Source organism: Condylostylus longicornis, unplaced genomic scaffold, assembly GCF_029603195.1.
Source record: "Condylostylus longicornis isolate FDR11 unplaced genomic scaffold, ASM2960319v2 ptg000018l, whole genome shotgun sequence".
NCBI classification, from domain to species: Eukaryota; Metazoa; Arthropoda; class Insecta; order Diptera; family Dolichopodidae; genus Condylostylus; species Condylostylus longicornis.
Genome location: NW_026577987.1, coordinates 2,313,364 through 2,335,951, shown reverse-complemented (window position 1 = coordinate 2,335,951; position 22,588 = coordinate 2,313,364). Strand labels below are relative to the sequence as shown.

At 29.6% G+C, this 22,588-nt stretch overlaps 1 protein-coding gene across 4 annotated transcripts in view; it reads right to left on the bottom strand.

The window, feature by feature from the left end:
- Window positions 1–10,398: 10,398 nt before the first annotated feature.
- The window catches only part of LOC129606456 (polycomb protein Asx), a 40,206-nt gene continuing 28,016 nt past the window's right edge, over window positions 10,399–22,588 (bottom strand). For all 4 annotated transcript variants that reach the window (XM_055516794.1, XM_055516795.1, XM_055516793.1 and 1 more), the window contains 8 exons: window positions 18,729–19,793; window positions 15,746–18,661; window positions 14,901–15,689; window positions 14,093–14,844; window positions 12,287–13,498; window positions 11,940–12,221; window positions 11,731–11,884; window positions 10,399–11,664 (listed from right to left, as the gene is read on the bottom strand). In XM_055516794.1, the coding sequence (XP_055372769.1) occupies window positions 11,252–11,664; window positions 11,731–11,884; window positions 11,940–12,221; window positions 12,287–13,498; window positions 14,093–14,844; window positions 14,901–15,689; window positions 15,746–18,661; window positions 18,729–19,793 (7,583 nt within the window). In that variant the 3' untranslated portion in view covers window positions 10,399–11,251. The remainder of the gene's footprint in view (window positions 11,665–11,730; window positions 11,885–11,939; window positions 12,222–12,286; window positions 13,499–14,092; window positions 14,845–14,900; window positions 15,690–15,745; window positions 18,662–18,728; window positions 19,794–22,588) is intronic.

Sequence of the window (22,588 nt, the reverse complement as noted above, 5' to 3'; positions counted from 1 at the left end):
CAGAAGACGAATTATGGTAGGATTTTGAAATTAATGAAGTAAGAAATGAAGATCCTCCCATCTTACTTAAGGAAGTTCTTCCCAGAGCCAGGTGGATCAAAATCGTCTTCGTGCTATTACTGGTTTCTTCACTGGGCTTTATCCATCACTTGCACAAACTGAAAAACCGGACTCGTTTTTGTGTAGATTCTGCGGGATACGGATTTTGAGTGACTGTCCTGCTGTGGGATGTACAGATGGTGATAGGCAAGGTTTTCTCAGTATTTAGGAGTTCTCGTCCAACTTACTGAGGGATATCTTCAAGTATTTGCTTGGAACCACGGTAGTTTAAGTGGGATATGGGAGGGCTACAATAAACCATAGTTAGCTGCGGTGGTCGGAGGGGAAGAATTCTTTTGCCCATGTCTCTTTTCAGTAATCTAGTCTTATCTAATTTAGGAAATGGAGATAATGATACCGTAAAAGTATTGATATAGCTTTTTGTGTTATTTTATTCAATAATTACATACAATTTGTTTGCTTGTAGTTATTACGTATAATGAAAATAATAGTGAAATATAGTAACAAAAAAAAATTCACTATATTTCACTATTTAAATTTATAATTGTAAAATAGTGCTTTTTTTTTTCTATTAGATTTTTTTTGTCACTGAAAACAATATTATTTATAGTCAAATAATGATGAAACAATTCCAATCTTATAACTGCATATATGCAACCGTTATAACACATAAACCTCATATGAGATCGTTTCAAATATCAGTCTTAAACCAATTTTTTAGAAAAACTAAAATTATAAATTGATTTTACATTGATACGTTTGAAAATATTGAACGACTAAACTCCATTCAAACATAAATCGAAGAAACTTCAAAATAAAAATACGATGTAACAAAAACGGCATAACTTTGATAAGTCAGTAATTGAAAGATCATTGAGAGCGTTTTTTTGTACATCTATTCAAGTATTTGTGGAAGCGTTTAGATCCATATTACTACATCATATTCTGAATCTACCTTTAATAGGTATGTACCGTATAACAAAGTATGAAATTTTAAATTTATAACTATTACTTTCATACATTCGAATGTTTTTACCTAACTTTTATGAAATGAAAAGTAAAATATGAAAAAAAAAATTTTTGTTATCAAAATAAAAATAACAAAATTTTTACCTAACTTAATTTTATTTCAGTTCAATGTTTTTTATACACTCGTTTGTTTACAATATTTTGTTTCTTTCTTGCCTACACAACTTATTACCATCTATTTCTAAATAAAAATGGAATATTTTAAGAATTTGGAAGCAAAATGCAGCGGACTACTTATTAATAGATATACTTTGACCAAAACTAACGAAATGGATTGAGTCGAACTACTTAATAATATAATATATACTTTGTGCAAAAGAAATTTTTGATAAGTTTTTGTATGAAAATGGCTTTATTTTAGAAAAAGGTCGTGAGTTTTGGAATGTTGAAAGATGTTATATTTTTCAATATTTCTTGTATAAAATGTTGATTTTCAACCATTGCTATGAACCTATGAGTAAATTATGTGCAATATATCGGTTATATTTGAACAATATTTTTGGAAAAAACTCAATATTTTAGCAAATTATTCCATTACCTTATTGAACAAAAACGGACTAAGCATTCGTGACTCATTTCGTCATAGTATGTGTAGACACTCACACATAGATATTTAGTTTTTATAAACAAAATAAATTATTTACAAATCGAAAATATTTCTTAGTAGTTAACAAAATTAATAAAGTTGTTTCAAACTTTAAATAATTATAAAAATCAAGTAACAAGTGAAAATAGTGCTCTAAAAAAAACTAGAGGCGTTAACATCATGCTCGAATTGAAGGGTTGATTGCATCTTTTATGGTTAATTACCCTATGAGAAAAAAAGCTGTTCATGTGTGAATTTATTTTAATATTTCTTTTCAAAAAATAGCCACTTCGATTTAAAAAAACCCATATAAAATAAGGTCGTGCTTTCAAGTTTCTCTCTTAGCATTGGGACTTGATAGATATAAAGACATTATTCATAGAAATTTGAAAAGTTTCGGAAATAAACGATGCCAAAAATGAGACTTTTATAAATTTGGAGAGATGAGGAGACGACAGAAAGTTGACAAAAATTTTCTATATTTATCTAAAAGCTAAAAAAGTTTCAGACTTTTTTACAACCTTTTTATAGATGAAAACCGATATCACAAAATTGGAAAGAATCGGGCTTTGGCTAGCGGTTACTTTTAGTAGACATTTCTTTTTAATATTCAGTTATGTTTTGTCGCTGTAAAAAGTACCAGCCACAACTTTTTTGCATTTGAATGTTTATAGCTTTTTTAAACTGACTCATTGGGAGGTTATAACTTTAGAGTAAAGAGGGAGATAGCTAAAACTATTCTTCTACGAAAGTAAATTTCTAGTAAAGATCCATTTATATTTTATGCAATTTCAGGTTCCTTTCCTCAAGGTTGAAGAAGTTTTGCAAACAGGCACCCGGACAGAGGAAACTATAAGCGCTACTTTTCAAAATTTTAGAAGAGTCCTAAAGAACATTAAATGGAAATAAATGAAAGACAAAAATATCTATGTACATCATTAGCATCAAATTCATCAACATCTTTTTTAAAATATTTAAATAATTTCTAAGATCTTCAAAATATTAAAATTTCAATTTTCTTTTTAATTTTTTTTTACGTTTTGTTTTTATTGTTTTTATGTTATTTTCTGCCCAAGTCCCTTTTCAAATTTCAGTTTCTGAAAAATTTGATTTCGGTGTACGTACAACATCTTATCAAAATATCTCAATTCAAAAGTATCTCAATTCAGTATCCCTTACTTATTTCTGGTTATATTCTTTTAAATTATTAAATATTAATTTTTTTATTCTACAAGTGTATCACAAGAATTTACCATCATTATTATTATAATGGTAAATCAATAGTGGCAATAACTTAAGAGTCACATTACACCAATTCTAAAATAAAAAGTTAGATTTATATTTATATTATTTTGGTCATGTCACGAATAGATCAACTTTGGGAACAGGATCTTTACTACGGGTCTTTTTGACTAGTTTTAAGGAAACTCAACAAATTAACTTGAAATTTCATTTATACACTTATAAGCTTTATCTAATGCGAATCCATCTACCTTTTCAAAGAAATCATATGGGCTACTTTTTGACATTTCTGACAGTTTTTTCAAAGAAAACATTAGAATTATTTTAAAATAGTCATACATTTAAGTTATGTGTATTAAAGAGTCAATTTAATTAACATTTAAATAACGTTTATGTATATTAAAGAGGGAAGCAAAATATTTAAGGAAAGCAAAAGACTTTTAAGCAGGTTACGATTTAAATATTGCTCTTGCTTAGCAAACCATTTCATTTAAGGCTAAAGATAAAAAGTTAAGTCACATAAAAATAAAACAGGAAAGTAAATTTGAAACTGAAGGTTTTTTGTTTAATTAAATAAAGCAAAATAAAAGTAACATTTACATTGTTTAGTTTTATTTTTTCAAAAACTTCGACTTTCGCAATAAGGTTCGTAAACACGATGGCAAGTCAATGAAAAGTATGCGGAAGTAGCGTTCTGTAGTACCACTTTTGCTATTTTCGCGAAAGTACCAGTACAGAGGAGGCCATCGTTTTAAACAACATGTTTAAAATCGTAGAGTGCTTAGGATTCTAAAGGATTTTTTTTAAATGCTGCAAAAATATTTTAAATTTAAAAAAAATCACATACAAAAATCTAAAATATCAAAAGTCTGAAAAGATAAACTAGTTTGTTCAAGTAGATCTGTAATGATACATCGCCTCAGAGCTTTCAATACCTTTACATACATTGCAAAAAAACTGTTAAAGCTTTTGATACATTTTGTAATACAATTTTTACATTATTAATATCAGAGAATTTTATGCTGCATTTTAAGAAAAAAACTTAATAACTAGTACTTTATTGCTGAAAATATATAATAGTTTATTTAATTGGTTATTTCTGGCAACATTTATATGACATGTATAAGAAATGCATGCTCGATTTTTTCGATACCCAAATTACTTTTATTTTAAGTATCCACTACGTATAGAACACATATAGGAAAAGTGTACTATGTCGAGAGCTTTTAATCACCTTTTTAGATCCTTTGTAAAGTTTACGTCATAAGCGCATTATTGAAGTCACGGTTTCATTAGGAGTCGATTTTACATATTTTGTCACATCTAAGGAAATGACTGACGGAATTTCTTGAAATTTGAATTCTGTTTTCTACCGGAAGTAACTGGCATACTTTTTAAAGAATTCGGATTGCATAAAGTAAGCCTCTACTAAAAACCAAATACATATGTATATATGTATTTTTCTTATGTGGTTTCTGCATATTTTTATTACAGGTACATATGTATTTATGTATCTACATGTTAACTAAAAGTTTACTACCGTCCTTAAAATTTGTTTAAATTATTGTGTAAAACTTATTTCTTTAATATTAGCTTGATTTCTATTGAAATTACTAGTTGCTTTTGGGTTAGCAAATTATGAATCCATTTTCTTCAAACATCATGGAAACATTGTTTGCATCGTTTCATGTTGTTTTTATTGATGTTAGCAAGGCTTTCTAAACTGTTCATCTTCAGTTATTCTGCAAAAATTATTCTAACTATTATTATTTATCAAGGCTCGTTCCATTCCGCTGTCTGTTGTCTACTGTGCTGCAGCGTTTTGTCTAACATTCTGCAGAGGGCTATTTGGGTTTTGTAATCTTTATTATGCCGACACCGGATGCTTGTTACTCTAGTATAGCTTCCGCAACTTATAGTTTTGCTGATGACGCGAGATCGAAGGAGATTGCATAACGTTGCAGAAGAATTTGTACAGTTTTGGCTTGTGGTGCCGAAATAATAGCTAAAAACTAAACGTCGAAAAATGCCGGTCTTAAGTTTTTCTTGAAAGAAGAACAATGAGTGTCTTTTTGGAATGGGTTTGGAGAGTGAGCCCTGTTTGTGATCTTGAGGTGAGACTTGATCTCAGATTATATTCTGCGTATGATTATTTATATTTTTTGTTATTAGTTAATTATAATATTGTGTCAAATGACTGTATTTATATTGTATTAATTGTTGTTAGCAGTTATTTATATTCCTTTCACAACTCCTCGCTCTGATTTACCTATTTTATTTTTTATTTCTTCGTCCCCTTCCAGAATACATGTAATTTTCACTTGATTTTATTGATTTGTTTTTTGTAAAACTATTAAAGAGTCTTTGAAAAAGAAAGATTTTATGAAAAATACAGAAATACTTCCTTATTAAACACCTAAAAGCTGAATAACAATAAGTCTAATTAATAATTACCCTTAAGTCTAATTAGTAATTTTGGAACTCCTTAAAACAAAAATGTATTAAGACGAAATTAAATCAAGTAAAAAGAAGCCCCACAATAATTTGGAGGGCGATGATTGTAGTTTTAGTAAACTAAAAATCGTCCCCGTTGTAATGTTACAATAAAATCGCTTTAAATTCTAAGGAAGTATGATGAAATTATTTTATGAATTAGTATAATGTGACTCTAAAGCTGTTACCACTATTGATTAACCATTAAATATTGACGATAAATTCTTATGATAAACTTGCGGGATAAAAATTAATTTATAAATTAAAAGAATAACTATGTACATATATAAGCAAAACACTTAAAAATCGCTTTAAATAATGGATTTTTCATAAGAATTCTGAAGTTAAGAAAAATGCACTGGAAAAATACATAGTATGAACATAATTATATTAATAATAATACAAAGAATCACGATATGAATATATCATACATACATTACGTATTATATTTACGTAATATCTCAAAATCTCCTACTATTTTCCGAATGTCACACTCGTAAAAGTCGTGAAATGACCAGCTATAATATTGTTTATGAAAATCTGTTCAGCTGAAAACTAGATGTCTCGCTGCAAATAGTTCACTTCCGTTTTCCAACCTTGGAGACACTGACAGTTTATTTTTATCAAAACTTATTTGTCACAGTCCATTTATCACGATGATCAAAAGCAAAAACTTTAAAAGTGCTAAGAGAACTTTTCTTGATTCTGCACCAAACAAGAGCAAAGCAACAAAATAACAAATTACCTTGATCAAATTTCAATCGATCTACTATATCAAATAAACAAAAATTTCAACAAATTGTAATACTTTCAAAATAATGTACACACATATGTATGTATATGTATATTAACATTAATTTGTTAATTTTACTTACTACCCAACCAAATTAGGAAGAACAGAACATTTTTTTAAATAATTAGTCATTTTTTGTAAATTAAGATTAAAAATTGCGTTGAACCGCAATATGGAGCTTATTTTAATAGAAGATCTGATTACTTGTGTAGCAACTCAGTTTTACTTATATTGTAATTTTGCATTTATACTCTTAGGAGATATTTTGCACGGTTTATTGAAAGTAATGTAAAAATTAATACGCAATTCATTTTAAATATTTTATTATCATTATTTCATTTTTGTTTCATTATTAAAATTTAAATTCTACTGAAATACAATTATCATAAACAATTAACACATATTTAATTATCTGAAAGGAATAATATAAAAGAGAAAGCATAATAATATATTATTTACAATTAAAAAAAATTAAGGTTTAATTTAATTTCAAATAATTTATACTAAAATTTTCAAGTTAAGAATGTGATTATATGTATAAAAAAAACATTAAATATATATATTTTTATATTTATGCTGATATATCTATGTATAATATATATATATATATATATATATATATATATATATGCGTATATAATCAAATAATACATTTAATATAAATAATTATGTTCCTAAGAAATATTCGCTGTTAGGCATGCATATAATTTTTTTCATAAAGGAACAATTTTTTATTACTTTATTTCATATGCAACATCATGATCATTTATATGCAATGAAATATTCACAAAGTCCATTTGTATCAAATACATATACATATACTTTATATAAAAAAAACAAACGCAAATTACTTTTAAAGCTATAAAATAATTCTTTTATACTGATAATTTTATTTACAAATATATTACATATGCATATCGATTAATGTATATCTTTATTTAAATTAAATTATCATAATAAAAACAGGTAAAACTACTACATATATAGTAGAATATTCTAGTAATAATAGAGGAATATATGTATTTGAGTTTTTGAAATATGCGTTCCTTAACGTCAAAATTGCATTAATACTGTGGGTGTCTTCAAAAATGCATTACAAAAAGTTGCATGTTATCAATAAGTTTCTATTATCCTGTCAGAGCTTTTACTATCATAAAAAAACCTAAAGTTATTGAAAAAATTTAAAGATTATGCATATTTGAGTCAAGTTGTTTTTTGAATAAAATTTATGTTCATGTTTATTTCATAGCATAGCATTTTTTATACCAAATTTCAGAAAAAAACAAAATAAATTAATTCTTTATTGCAGAAAATTTTACAATGGGTTTATAAAATATGTATAAAAAAGGATACTCGATTTCCTCGCTACCCCATTTATTTCCAATATCCAATATGTGTACTAAACATTTTTGAACAAAGCTTTGATTAAATTTTTTTAATGTGATACCTTCTAAAGTGTATGTATTAAGCGCATTTTGAAATGTTGGTGTATTTCTATACAACTCAGGTTAAGATTGTTGCATAATTTTAAAATACACTGAACTGGGACTTACAATGTAATTCGATTCTCGTGAAACGACTGTCATATTCCGAAAAATGGTGAGGTAGTACCAACCAATTTGTATTGTACTACATTTTCATTTTTGCAAATATGAAAATAGTTCCACGAAAATGAAATTACATAGTAAGGCCCTGTTATTATTGATAAGATTCTGAAGTAAAGGAGTTAAGAATAACCTACTCGAATGGTATCTGAACATTGTTGATTTGCCAAATCTCGCATAGTCAACGGATGTCTGTACGTCCTAAGCAAACCGAGCCAAAATTCACTGAACACAACAAACTCAAAAATCAAATACAAAATACCGTAAAGGTCTCATTAAACCTCATCTCAGTAACCACCACACCATCATGTGGAAAAAATTTCGAAAACAGTGCTTAATACTAACTTTCTATTAATACATTTCTTATTGTAAATATATATACTTGTATATATGATATTTATATTTTCTCATACACGTGCATCCATTCCTAATAAACATATGTCGTAATAAGTACATAAGAATCCGCATTTTCAAAAAACTCAGAATTAAATTTCAACTAAATAAGTTATATACAATTTGCCTAAAAACATATCATTTTCCTCATGAAGAAAAAATCATTCGCCGCATCTAATTGGCAGTCATTTTCCCACAATTCAGCAATCAGTAATAAACACAAGCTGTTTATGTTATAATACAATATTACTGAAATAATACACTTATAATACAGGACAGGCACGTACTAAATAACATAATGTATACATGCTAGCACCAGGTAGTAATTTTTTGCACGGCACATATTTTTTTACATACACTATGTACATAATAATATGCATCATCAATCATGATAGTTAAATGTATGTAGCAGGCGTGTTCGAATGTTTTCATAAGATTCTTTCCAGATTCTTCAAGCTTAGTTTTTTTTATTAAAAAAAGCGAACATTTTCGAAGACCAAAATTAAAATGTACAAGAAAATATTTTCATTTAATTTGGCTTAAAAACAAAATATGTATCTTTTTCAAAAATTGGAAGAAAATAATTATTTTTTATTAGTGCATTGCGACTACCAACAAAAAAAGACGTGAATTATTATTCTATCAAACCGGTAAGGAATTTAAACAGGTGAATCAACTCCCCTTTTTATAGTTTTTTTTTTTAAACTACGAATATTATTTCAAAAAATTCTGAAAAAAGCTAAAATTGACTTTAGAAATAAGCAATCGACAAGTCACAGAATTGATAAGTAGTCATACAATTGGACATAAACAGAAACGATGTATTCCACATTTTTACATGTGTTAAATTGTCAATAAATTAAAGAGTTAACTTGGTTTAAGTAATGAAAAAGAAATTATTGTATTATATTTATTTTAAATTTAAAAAAAAGTGAATGAGCGTGTATATTACAATTAATAAGATTTTTCATATAACTTTTAACTACATATTAATTTAGGGGGAAAAAATTTTTAAATTTTGACAATAATTCGTACATATATTATTATTTATAATCATATAAAAAAAATGCGAACGAGTAAGGGTTTTTGTCTTATCACATTACATATGTATTTCTATTTTAAATCATAAAATGTGCAAACATCTGTAGGTATGTATGTACTACATTCACATTGTTAAAACAAATTTATTTATTAAACCTCTTTTGGTGTTTTGATACCAAACTTTGGATTTTATCGTTTGTGCTCCTGATAATGATAACAATAAATTCAAGGGCATAAATTCTAAAAGTTTTTCTCAAAAATAAAATAGAATTCTTTCTTTTAAAAAGAAATTTTTTTATACACATTTTGCAAATAATCCGCAAAAAATATCTAATTATATAATCTGTTCTTCATTGTTTATAGTATGAATATAATATTAAATATAATATACATTATTATAAATTTATATAAATATATATATTAATGTGTAGCTACTAATTATAATATATTAATGTGTATTAAAATAATATATTAATGAGTACATATACACGAATATGCATAAAATATGTACATCAATCCGATTTGCCTTATTAATCCGATTTAATTCAAAAAAGAATTTTATTTTTTATTAAAATAAATATTATTGAAATAAAAAAATTGTTTTTTCACATAACAAAATAGAAAAATATTCTATCATTAATTAGTAATTAATCTGTCATTAATTAGTAAACTTATAATCTACTTAAATTTTCACAACATGTTTTCTTAAATTAAAGTTTATAGTTACATCGTGTTTTTTATATGGGTAAGTGTACTTTTTTTCGAATAATTTAATGTTTTTATTTTTATTATTACTGCTTTTATTAATATTATTATTTATTTACTTTTAATGATTATTTAATTTTAATGCCTTTTTTTTTAGTTTAAAATATTTTCCTTTAAATATATCAAGTCTTTCAATGACGTAAAAAGATTATTATGATATTATCACTTGCTACCCCCAAAATTTGCACTAGCAGAACCGAACGATTACAAAAATGAGTGCTCAATAAATTATAAGATAACTAAATTAAAATTTTATTTTGTATTTTATATCTATATCTATACATATATATATGTATATATATATGTATATATATATATATATATATATATACATATATATATATATATATATATATATATATACATATATATATATTTTATATATTTATGAATCAAATTTAATGTAGAATATGAATAATTTCTGTACAAATATCTTGAATTAGGCACCACTCAATATTTACATATTCTGAAAATTTCTAATCAAAATTTTTATCTAATAATAATTTAAAAATTTACTGGAAATAATTACAATTACAAAAAAAATTGATAAATCTTTAATAATTCAGATATCTATACCCAATGAAAAGTTTTTGGGGTGGTAAGTATTAGTATCAAGTTCAAACTTTAGTTGCGAAATTTACAAATATTTTCTTTCTTTTATAAAAATTGTTTTTGTTTTTTATAATTCAATGTTTTTCTTAAGAACATTAACTTGTTCTGGTTTCATACTTTTTTCACTCTTAGAATGCAACCTAAAGTCATTCATAAACAAAATGAGAATTCCTTATTTCATTTCTTGGTATTATATTTATAGGATAAATTCATTAGTAAATTAATTTATGTTCAAGTGTATGAGTTTTTCTGTAGCTTTTTAATTTAAAGAAATTTTATTAGAAAAAAAAGCCTTATTGGAAAGTCTAATATACTTAAAAATCTTGAAAGATTTCTAGTTACTATTGATTTTTTGCTTAATTTACATTTAAATGCGGTTATATATGTAAATATATATATATAAATATATATACATGTATTTTTCAACATGGTAATGTAGTTTATTTTCTTTATGTTTATATGATGCTGAATTTGTATTTGCGGTACAATTTGCGTTTAATTTTGTAAATTTTCTATATTCTACTTAAATAAAACGGCGATATTTCGTGAAAAACTATTTTTCAATATTTATTTTTTCTTTCTATTTCTGTCTTATATTTCTCAATAAATAATATAATGAAATATTAAGAAATTTCACCTAATCACGCAGGATACACATAATTTTGAAGTACTAATGCAATCGTCATGACAAAACGCACCGCATTGTTGACATATAACCATAGCATTTAACGAACAAGAACATGAATAATTATTCTGTGACGTAGTATTATCGCCGTTATTGCTACTATTGTGACAACTACTATTATTATTAATTAAGTTATTATTGCTATTCGTATTATTTAATGCTGCTGTTACCACTGTATTTGACAATACTGTTGCTGATGCTACTGATGCTACTGATGTTACAGCAACTGATGCATTTAATGAATTGTTATTGTTGTTATTAGAAACAATTATTGGATTACTATTAACAGACGAAGTGTTAACTATATACGTTGCAGTTTGAGAATTATTTTGATCTAAACTAATATCACTATACATCCCTCCTAAATAAATAAAAGAAAAGAAAATAAAGTGTTTTATTTCGATTTCAAAATAAATTAAGCATGTACCTTGGCTATTGACTATTCTTCTTGTAACGCTTTGAGCTCCCGCATTCTGACCTCCAACATTCTGTATTTCTTGAACAGTATTTGCTGTATCAACATCGACAGAGGCTGGTCTTCCTCGACCACTTATAGGTACACCATTAACGCCATGAATTTGCTAAAAATTCGATACAATGAAACAAATATCTCTTAAAATATTTCACTTTTACTACTTGATTTTGAGCTGGTGGAGCACTAGAAGCTCGAGGTGCTTGATTATCGGCAGCGCCAACATTGGCTCTGTGAATGAGCACATAATGTCCACTACCATGTTGTAATTGGTCTGTCCCTTGTATAATTGTTTGCTGAGCTCCAGGTTGCTGCAACTGTATATTTTGATTTGCGCCATTTGGTATACCAGTACCAGCTGTAGTATAAACGTGACGAATTAAAGTTGGCGAAGCTTGCCTTGGAACAAATTTTTTTCTAGGAAATCCAAGTCTTGGCCCGATAACCTACATAATTGATTTTATATAAACATAAAATATGTTTCAAATATAACGATTTTAAATGTTTATACCTTATACACAGTTCGTCCTGGAGTTATAACTTGCTCGTCGGTTTTCTTCTGAATAGTAATAGTATTATTAGAAGCAATTGAACCTGTGATATTTGCACTATTATTTGATGATGTCAATAGGGAAGGGGGTGGTCGTCTTAGCTGAGCCGTTAACTGGTGTCGGTTAGGACTATTTTGTATAACAGCTTGACAAATCTGATAGCTCCTTTCGAGGTTCACCGCACCTGGCGGAAGTTTATTTGATGAACGTCTGCCTTTGTTGCTTGGCTGTGAATGGACTTGAGTAATTTGTTGATGTTGCTGTTGTTGCGTTGTGAGTAATTTAGATCGTTGCGGGGTTATTGCTGATGAAATTCCTCCTGAATTAGGAATAACTTTGATAGTTTGAGAAGGAACTGTTACAGTACCTGAAGAAGGAACAGAATTATTTACAGCGAGAAAATTTGTTGCTGCATTTCCAGCACGGGAAAATTGTAGTTTTTGATTGGTCGCAATAAGTTTTCCAGCTATATTTTGTTGATGGACTTGTTGAACTTGGTACTGTTGAGGCGAAGACAATTGTATATTAGTTGTTGGCAATTGAGACTGTGTTACTGACTGCAAATGTATTTGCTGAGAAGGTTTTTGATGCGGCTGCTGATGTTGCGTCTGTTGAAAAATTGCTTGCGGTGATTGAATTTTGAGCTGGAGTTGTTGCGGTTGTTGGGCTGATGTTGTAGAAAAATGTGTTACAGCACCTGGATTAATATTTTTCAATACTATTTGTTGAGGAGTTTGTTGGTTTGTTTGTACGGGCTGTTGTTGCTGTAGTTGCTGACTAACACCTGCATTTTGTAATCCCAGCATATTTTGTTGACGCAGCAAATTTTGTTGCATGTGATGTTGTATCTGTTGCTGCAATTGATTTTGTTGTTGCTGCTGCATACTACTTGTATTCTGTGATGAAGTCTGTATAATAAAACTGCCATCAGCCGAAGTTGTTATTATAGTACCAGCAGGAATATTTTGATTTTGTGAAGTTCCTGTTGTTGTTATAATAAGTTTTGTAGTGCTTTGTTGTGGTAAATTTTGAGTTTGGGTTGCGTTATTTAAAACATCACTAATCGATTGATTACTAAAACTATCATTTGAATTGACTGAATTATTACTAGCGACAGTACTAGAGACTTCCATTTCTGCAACTGTCATTGGAATATCCATTTCTGTTTTAATCTAAAAAAAAATATAAAATACCGAATAAATCTGATTGTTTTACAAATTATTGGTAAAGCTGTTAATTCAATTGAATGAAAAAAATCCCTTAATCTATGTTGACTTTTATTCTTCAATTAGTAACTTTAATTAATATTAAATATTTCAAATATTAATAGATACCTTTGTTATTTTACCTAAAATATTATTAAGAGCTCTTCAGAAATATATCCTCCATCCATTTATATAAATATATATAAGTATATATAAGTATATTATATATATATATAAATATGTAAAATATATACATGTATACGAGTATATTTTATGCACTAGTATATGTGTATGTTACGTGCTAAAAGCATAAACTCCTATAATGTACTAAGAGGTCTGTATAAAATACATATTTGTAATGTAATCTTCACAAATTTCTACTTTAAGTCATTTAAAAAATAGGTTACAGTAAAAAAAACAAGAGAAAGAATCTCAGGTAATTGAACAGAAGCTACGTTTGAATAAGTATAGGAGGTTAGAACAATTATTAAAAATTTCCGTTGAAAATGTTCAGAAATTTATTATGTGCAAAGTAATCATTTGTTAGGTTTATTTTCGTACCTGTGAATTATTGCCACCAATTAAAGGTTGTTCGTTTTGTTGGTCATTCACGAGTTGTTGATTTTGATCTTGCTGTTGATATTGATACTCAACATTTTCTTTATCTAAATTAAGTTTTATATTATTACTAGAAGCAGAAATTGCGCCATCAGAAATCTCGATACTTTTTATCTGAAGATTATCTTTATTTATATTTGGTTGTTGTTTTTGATGAAGCTGCAATCGCTGTTGAAGAGGCTGTTCTATTCGCTGGAACTGATGAGATTCTTCTACGTGTTGCAACTGTTGCTCTGAATCATGTAAGACGTTTTGATTGTCATTATTATTAACAGTAATACTTTTTTGGATAATCCCAGTGTCACTAATATTGAAATCCGAGGATGAAGTTGAGTCCATCATGACGCTTTGATTTGACTCAACTTTAATCCCAAAATTCCAGTCATGTTTCAAGTGTTTATAAATTTCTTCGCTAGATAGAAGATTTTGTTTAGTTGGTTGTTGAGAAGGTTGTTGTCGTGACTGTTGCAGCTGTTGCGAATGTTGTTGTTGTTGTTGTTCACGCACTTCAAGCAATTGAGGGTGGTGTTCCTGAGTTGATAGATAATTTTCCGTTTGGGATTGTAGCACAATCACAGGCGACGATGATGTTATAATTGAAGACGAGGAACTGGAAATTGGTATACTTGTTTGAACTTCATTTTTCCCAGCTTGAATTTCAGTTAGAATTACTGAACTACTAGTGGATGGAATAACTAGAAATAATTTTACCAATTAGTATAACAACTTTCATAAGTCATTAAGATCTTACCGCAATTGCCTGAAATAATGTGATCATTTTCAATTAAATAATTTTCGCCATCAGCAATTTTTTGCACAATATGATCGTCGTCAATACATATTGGTTGCAAGCTAGGTTCTATTTCATTTATCGTATCAACATCACTAGGCGAGTTAGTTATATTATTACTATTACTTCCACCACTACTGGCTCCACTACCATTGCCAATTATTGCTGCACTACAATCTATTAAGGCTGATGTGCTACTATTTGTATCTTCAGAACAAGTTAATAAAGTTCCTATAGCACTATTACGATCTAAGGTGCAGTTACTGTTGGCTAAATCCTCAGAAACAATTAAATCATCTAATATATCTTGATGATCCTGATTTTCTTTCACCTGTAAATGATTTTCTTCTTCATCTATCGTGCTGTTATAAAGATCTTGATCCAAATGGTGATGATAACTCCCAATTTTAGCTTCTTCGATTTGTATTTTTTTTTGGAGATGACTTTGCTCAGCATCCATTTCGTTTATGGTTTGATTTTGAAATGTGAAAGTTCCATGTTGAAAATTAAAATTTGAGCTTTGACAAATATCTGTTGACGGTAGTGGTCGCTTTGCTTGTTGAATAGATACCATCGGAACGGGATTTGCATTTGATTCATAATTAAATCCATTTTCCGTATTAGCACTTTCAGATAACTGATAGTCGCTTGATCCAACATCGTTTTCATTTAAAACGTCTGCATCTGTTTCAGGTCGCCCTTCATTACTATCAACATCATGTTCAATACACTCTTCTGAAGCTAACCCCACTACAAATAATAATTTAGAAAATGATCCTTCACGTTGCAAATCATTAAATACTTACCATTAATGCCATGTTGGTTGCTGTTATCATATAAGTCATTACTGAGTTCTAATTTGTTATTAATTTCTAAACTGTTACAAGTCTTTTCGCTTAAAATGTCATTGTTAGAACAACTATCGTCTTGAAGATTACCCGATGTAGCAACAGTGCTTATACTAGCAGTGGTGGCACCCCCAATGTCACAGCTGTCCATTATATTTGTAAAATCAGAATTTTGTTCTTGAAACTGCATAACATTTTCTTCATTTAATTGTTGTAACTGGCGTTGTTCAACTTGATCTAAAAGTAAACCTTCCTTTACCTCATTCATAGAAAGCTCATGCTCTTGGAATTGATCAGAGTAAGTTGTACTCTTATTATTTTTATCTTCCACCAGATCTGTTGAAAATGGCTCCGATGATGAAAATTTTACTTCATTTTTAACAATGGATAATTTAATTTTAGAGTGAGATTCTAACATAAATTCCTTATTTTCTACTTTGCTTTCTTCTAATTTTAAAATTTTATTTTCACTTCGTCCAAATTGTGGGCTGGAAGAAGATCTTTTGAGAGTTCTAGATTTTAAGTTTTCAATTTCAAAATGACTTTGGTGATAATGTTGAAAATTGCCTTCTGTAGGTAAATCTACTTCTTCAACTTTAACAGGACCTATCAGATTTTCTTTTTGTCGCCGTTCTAAATTTTCATTTTCAGAAATACTACATGAAACTATATCACCATTTTTAAGCAAAATTTTCGATGAATTGGTTTTTAATAAAGGATTAGTAAAAGATTTCCTTTGATTAATTTCGATTAAAGCTTTATCACATTTCTCAGGAGCTAGCGTAGTAGCTTGTTTACAATTTTTGTCAACGATTTGGTTCGGTAAATGAGATTCGTTCAAGTTGTCATTGAAACTGGAGTTACACATTTCTACACAGTAATTCTTTTTATTATTATTATCATTACTACTACTGCATTCACTTAAATAATCATTACTATTACTTGTTTCGTTATCGTGCTCTAATTTAATGTTTTGCCGTCTATCTTCCTGTAGGACATTATTGTTAGATAGTTCCAATGGTGAACAAACTTCAGAACCTTTTAAAATGTTTTGTGAAGAGCTTACTTGTAATGCGGAACTTGTGTGAATGACCGATTTGACTGAAATATTTTCGTGTTTGCTCGTTAATATAGAATTTGTAGATACGGTCTTATTTGAACTATTATGTGTGACAATTGAAGTAGTAGAACTGCTATTGCTGTTAATGTTATGCGAGTCTGTTGAATCTATTGATTTGCCACTAACAGCTGTGTCGGAATATGGTGAATTAGTAGATGTGGGTGAAGATGATGCAGATGAGGCAGCTGAAGAAGTTGATGCAGTCGATGATGCTGATGAAGTTGATGAAGATGGGGATGGTACGGTGTTACTACTGTTATTAATACACTGTTTTGGTTGCTGCTGTTGTACTGTCGAACTAATTACACTAGCTATAGTTGAACCGCAATTTGTCGAAGAAATTGACGTTATTGATTTATTTAGTTTGATTGTCGTCTTAAGAGCTGGTCTTAATATTGGAGTTTCATTACTTAATAATTGTTTACCATTATTTTTTTCATTAATACTACTGTTACTACTATTAATACCATCGTTAGTGTTTGAACAGGAATTTTTCAAAGAATCAGATGCTGAATTGGAAAATATATTCGCACTTTTTCTGTCATTCGCTTTTATTTCAGTCGTGTTTTCTGTTGTTGATGTAATGCTTGTCGGAGTTTTTGTTCCCTGCGGCATTATCGTGGTTTTCTCAGGTAAATGGTGATTGCCACTAGTATCTGTATTTTTACAACTTTCATTATTTGCTACTACTAATTGAACTTTTTTATATGACGATGTTGTGGGCATATCTAAAATTGTTAAACTACTGTTATTAGATTTACTACTATTTACCACAGAAATTTTTAGCGATTTATTTGTTGCAGGTTGTGAAATATTATTTGAGTTACTACTTATATTATCGTTATAATTACTATTGGTACTACTACTACTATTGGTACCGCTACTATATATCAAACTTGTTATTGTGGCGATATTATTTTCACTTGCTGAATTTACGTCAGGTTGCGAAGATGTAACATTTGCTAATGGAGGTGATGTTTCTGCATATACTGATTGCACGACAGTGGTTGTTGAAGTCGTACATGTTGCTGTTGGAGTATTTGATACTGAAGTATTAACTTGCGACGACTTTAATCTTTTATCACCCCATATAGGCTCGAAATGTTTCAATTTCCATGGATCTAGTCTCAATTTTTCACGTTCAGCTTCACTTTTTAATTTCACCTGATTTTCAGGAGTAAATTCCCCTTCTGTCAAACGCTCACGCCATTCTAAACAAGCTCTAGCGAAGAATTCGTTATTTAAGGCTGAAGCATTCAAATGAATTGCTGGTATTGTAGTGTCCATAGGATTATCTAAGTTTTTTAATTTTAATGGTTCTAGATTAGATGGCCTGTCACAGGCTGGCAGCAGTTGAACTAAATTATACTGATACAATGGCGGCAACAAAGAAAAGGTATGTTTGTTTAATAAAGCTCTTAGGTTAGTTCCACATAAAATCGAATCAGGCGTTTCCAAATCTATTCGACCATCTTTTGTTTGTTCAATTTGTGCAGCTGTTGACAATTTATTTTTATTAGAACGCCTTGGTCGAGACTTCATATTGTATCCCGGTATTGCAGCGGCAATTACTTCCCGCATTGTGCTAGCAGAAGAAATGGTTTGTGTGCTTCCAGTTCCGATTGCTCCTTGGCTTGTTGCAACTAAACTGGTAGCAAATGACACAGAATTGGCCGATGAAGCTATCGTCGAATTTCTTAAACTTGATCGTACTCCTTTCTCAGGTTTAGTTGTAGTTGTTGTGACTGTGGTGACTTGAAATGTTAAAAATCATAAAATTATTTTTAAATTCTGTTTGAAAATAAAAATCTCATAATTTACCTGCTGTTACAAGCGACTTTTCCGGAATCGGTTTAAAAATTATCCTTGGATTACGCCGCAAACTATGTGAATGTGTACGCCTATTACCATCCTGTTGACCAATTGTTGTTGAAGATGTTGAGCTATTTTCATCTGGTAAGACAGTTGTATTATCAATTGCCAAAGGGTCAGACTCTTCAACAATGGCGTGTTCCGTAGTCAAGGATTCCAAGGTTGCTCGTACTTGTTGAATTTGAATTTTCGGTTGCAATATTTGTGATTGCCGATTTTGTGATATTTTTGATTGTAATATTGGTGGAGGAGTCGAAGCTTTTCTAGTCTTAACGTTCAAAGTTGATTTAGAATTTATCGATAAATTTGCGTTTGTGGTTGAATTTGCCGTAGTGGCTGTTATTATCGAAGGCTCTTCTATTGCTGCTGCTGAAGGTGTTGTACTTGCTATAATTTTTTGGTGTTGCATTTGCTGTTGAATTTTTATTTTTGATACTTTAGGAGGTATTTGCTTGGGAATAAAAATAGGAGTCGTTGTTAATTGAATTTTTTGTTGCAGGGGGCTATTTACATTTGGAAATATAGAACGTTGCTGCTGGATCTGCTGTTGCTGTTGTATTTGAAACGGTTTTACATTGGTCTGATTATTAATTTGATGAATAATTTGTATTTGCGGATGCGATGACGACTGTGCACTAACCGGCGGATGGTGATGTATTCTGTGATGGTGATGGTGATGAAATGATGTTGTAGATGGTAAGCGTTGCACGGCAGTATGTAATCTCTGGGAAGAAAGCACACTATTCTGCTGAACCGCAATTGATGCTGATGTTGTAGTTGATGTTGTTATTATTAATTTATCCGAACCTGAACTAGATAATTTATTATTTGTGCTATCCGATGAGCCTGCAACGGATGCTAAAGTTTTTACAGTAGTCATTAAGGTGTTATGTTGCTTATGTGGTGTCAGTTTTTGTTGACTTGAAATTTCTGTGGCATGTTTCTCCGATGCTGATGCTATCGATGAACCGGGTGTGACATCACATTCCATAGCTACTAAAAGTGTTGCATCGGCTGAAAAATAGGTAATAGAAATATATATGCATATCAAAGAAATTTTCTGTCACCATTAATAAATTTCACAATATTTATAGTATCTATATTCACAATATACTCATCCGTTGCTTAACGGAAGTTCGTTATACAGAGTTTCAATTTTACAGAATTCAATAATTAAACCAAAGTCTCTTTTTACGGAAAAAAAATCAATTTACGGAAATTTTTTAAAATGCAAAAAGAAAAAAATAGTCTAAAAATTACAATTTTTATAAAAATTTATAAAAATTATAATTTTTTAGACTACTTTATTTCTACGAATTTTTTTGTTTGAATATAAATACATACATATGTATGGTAAATATTATGTTGATACATAAAAGCCATTGTGATTATGTATGTATATATATGTATTCTAATGTTATATATGAAATAGAGATCAGAGCAAAATAATGCAAAGAATTTATGTATGTAATTGCTTTTTTTTCAAGAATTAAAATTTCTTGTTAATTTTTGTTGTCTAATATTGTAATAATAATAAAATCCTACTATATTTTTTGCAAATTAACAAGATATACATTTAAAACAAATTCAAGTCAATTCTACATGTTTTTCTCTTTAATTCAATATAAAGCCGCCGGGGGATTGCGTAAGAGAGCTAAAGCTTTCTAGGGATAGCGATTCTAGCTTACGTAGTCCCAAGTGTTAGTTATAACCTCCTCGAGGTGGCGGCTGGTCAATACATCCTAGAATGTAGCCAATATAACTAATGCGAAAACAGGAAAAATAAAAATGGATCAAATCAAGAATAACAATAAACTTACGGAACAGGGTTTCGGATGCCCAGAACCGGTACGTGGTGAGAGTGTGCGAGTGGGCTCCCACGGATCGTCAGAATGCGACCGCTCTGCACCTATGGTGAAGTCACAGGCTATGGTGCTGGATAATGCTACTGTGGACATAAACGACAAAGGTCGTCAAATCAACTCTAATCCTTTTCAGAGAAGCAAAAAGATTGTCAGATCACCTGACAAAACTACTGAGCATAGCAACCAGATTATGGCAGAAAATGAGCTCCTGAAGAAAAAACTAATAGAAATTGAGTCAGTCACTCGTAAAATGCAGGATGAAATTAACATATTAAAAACAGAAAATATGTCTTTAAAATCTCAACTGGATGAAAACAGTAAAAATATAGGACATACAGTTGGTAATATTAAAGCGGCTGTAGCAGATAAATATAATTTAACTGATTCTGATAGCAGCGTGCTTACAGGTTTCGAAACTGATTCGGGAAAAATTACAATGAAAACTAAAAGGCAAGTTAAGAAAAGAAAAGCGAAATCTTCCCCTGAAATCACTTCTGTTGAAAATAAATCTATTGAAGTAGCGACAGATATCCCTAATACTGCTAAAATCACTGCAGTTGAACAAAAACCAAAACAAAATGATGCGCAAGAGATTAGCGTAAGAAGACCTCCACCAATAAATGTAGTTGGTATAGAAAATTATAAAAAAATTCAAGTTCTGATTGGTGAAATTACGAAAAATTATAAAATTACTTCTTTAAATAATAACGTATGGAAACTCAATACAGAAAACAGCGATGACTATCGTACCATAGCTAAGAAATTAAACAGCGAAAAAATTGAATGGTTTACATATGAGAATAAACAAGATAGACCAATCAAAGTTATGGCAAGAGGTCTACATTGGTCTTGTGAGAAAGTGGATATTATAACCGACATTAAAAATCAGGGCTATAATATCTTAGACGCTGTAAATATACTTAAAACAGAGAGATCTATCGATGATAAGGGTCAGCAAGTAGTCCAAAAACGAAAACTTCCGCTGTTTATGCTTACTTTTGATAAGTGCGAAAAAATAGAAGATATATACAAAATTAGAGGTATCCTAAATTTAGTAGTGAAGATCGAGCCAATCAAAAGAACTGGAAAAGAAATACCTCAGTGTAAAAGGTGTCAAGGATTTAACCACACCAAAAGTTTTTGCAGAAAGACGCCAAGATGTGTTAAATGTGGAGGAACTCATCTTACCGCGAATTGTACAATCTCGAGAGATGTTCCTGCTGTGTGTGTCAATTGCAAGGGTAATCATCCAGCTAGCTACAGAGGCTGTGTAATAGCTAAAGAGCTGCAAAAGAAAAGAAACGTTGCTATAAAATCACAAAGAATGGTAATTCAATCTCCTTCCCTCAACCAAAGAAACATTGGTAAATATGAAGTCACTGGGCGACCTCCAAATAGTGGCACTGTTAGTAGTCTAAAACCTACTAATAGCGTTGAAACACCAAAGAATAGTGCAATAAGAAACAAATTGACATATGCGCAAGCAGCTAAATTTAGTAATAATGATTGTGATAGTAAGAAATTTAATATAAGTTCCATAGACAATACACTAAAGCTAATCCTCACTAGACTTGACGAATTAAAATCGAATGAAAAATTAATCTGTGATAGAATCGAAGTGATAGAAAATAAACTTAACCAAAGAGTAAACAAAAAATGACGAATGAATTAAGAATTATGACATGGAATGCAGATGGAATTTTGAATCACACCCAAGAACTAGAGTACTTCCTGCATAAAGAAAAAATTGACGTAGGATTGATATCCGAAACTCATTTCACCAAAGAAAGCTATATTCACATTAGGGGATATACTCCATACAATGCGGTACATCCTGAAAACAGGGCTAAGGGGGGAGCAAGTATACTTATAAAAAATAGTATTAAACATGATCCTTCACCTAACATTGAGAAGCAATCTATGCAAATTGCATCAGTAATAACC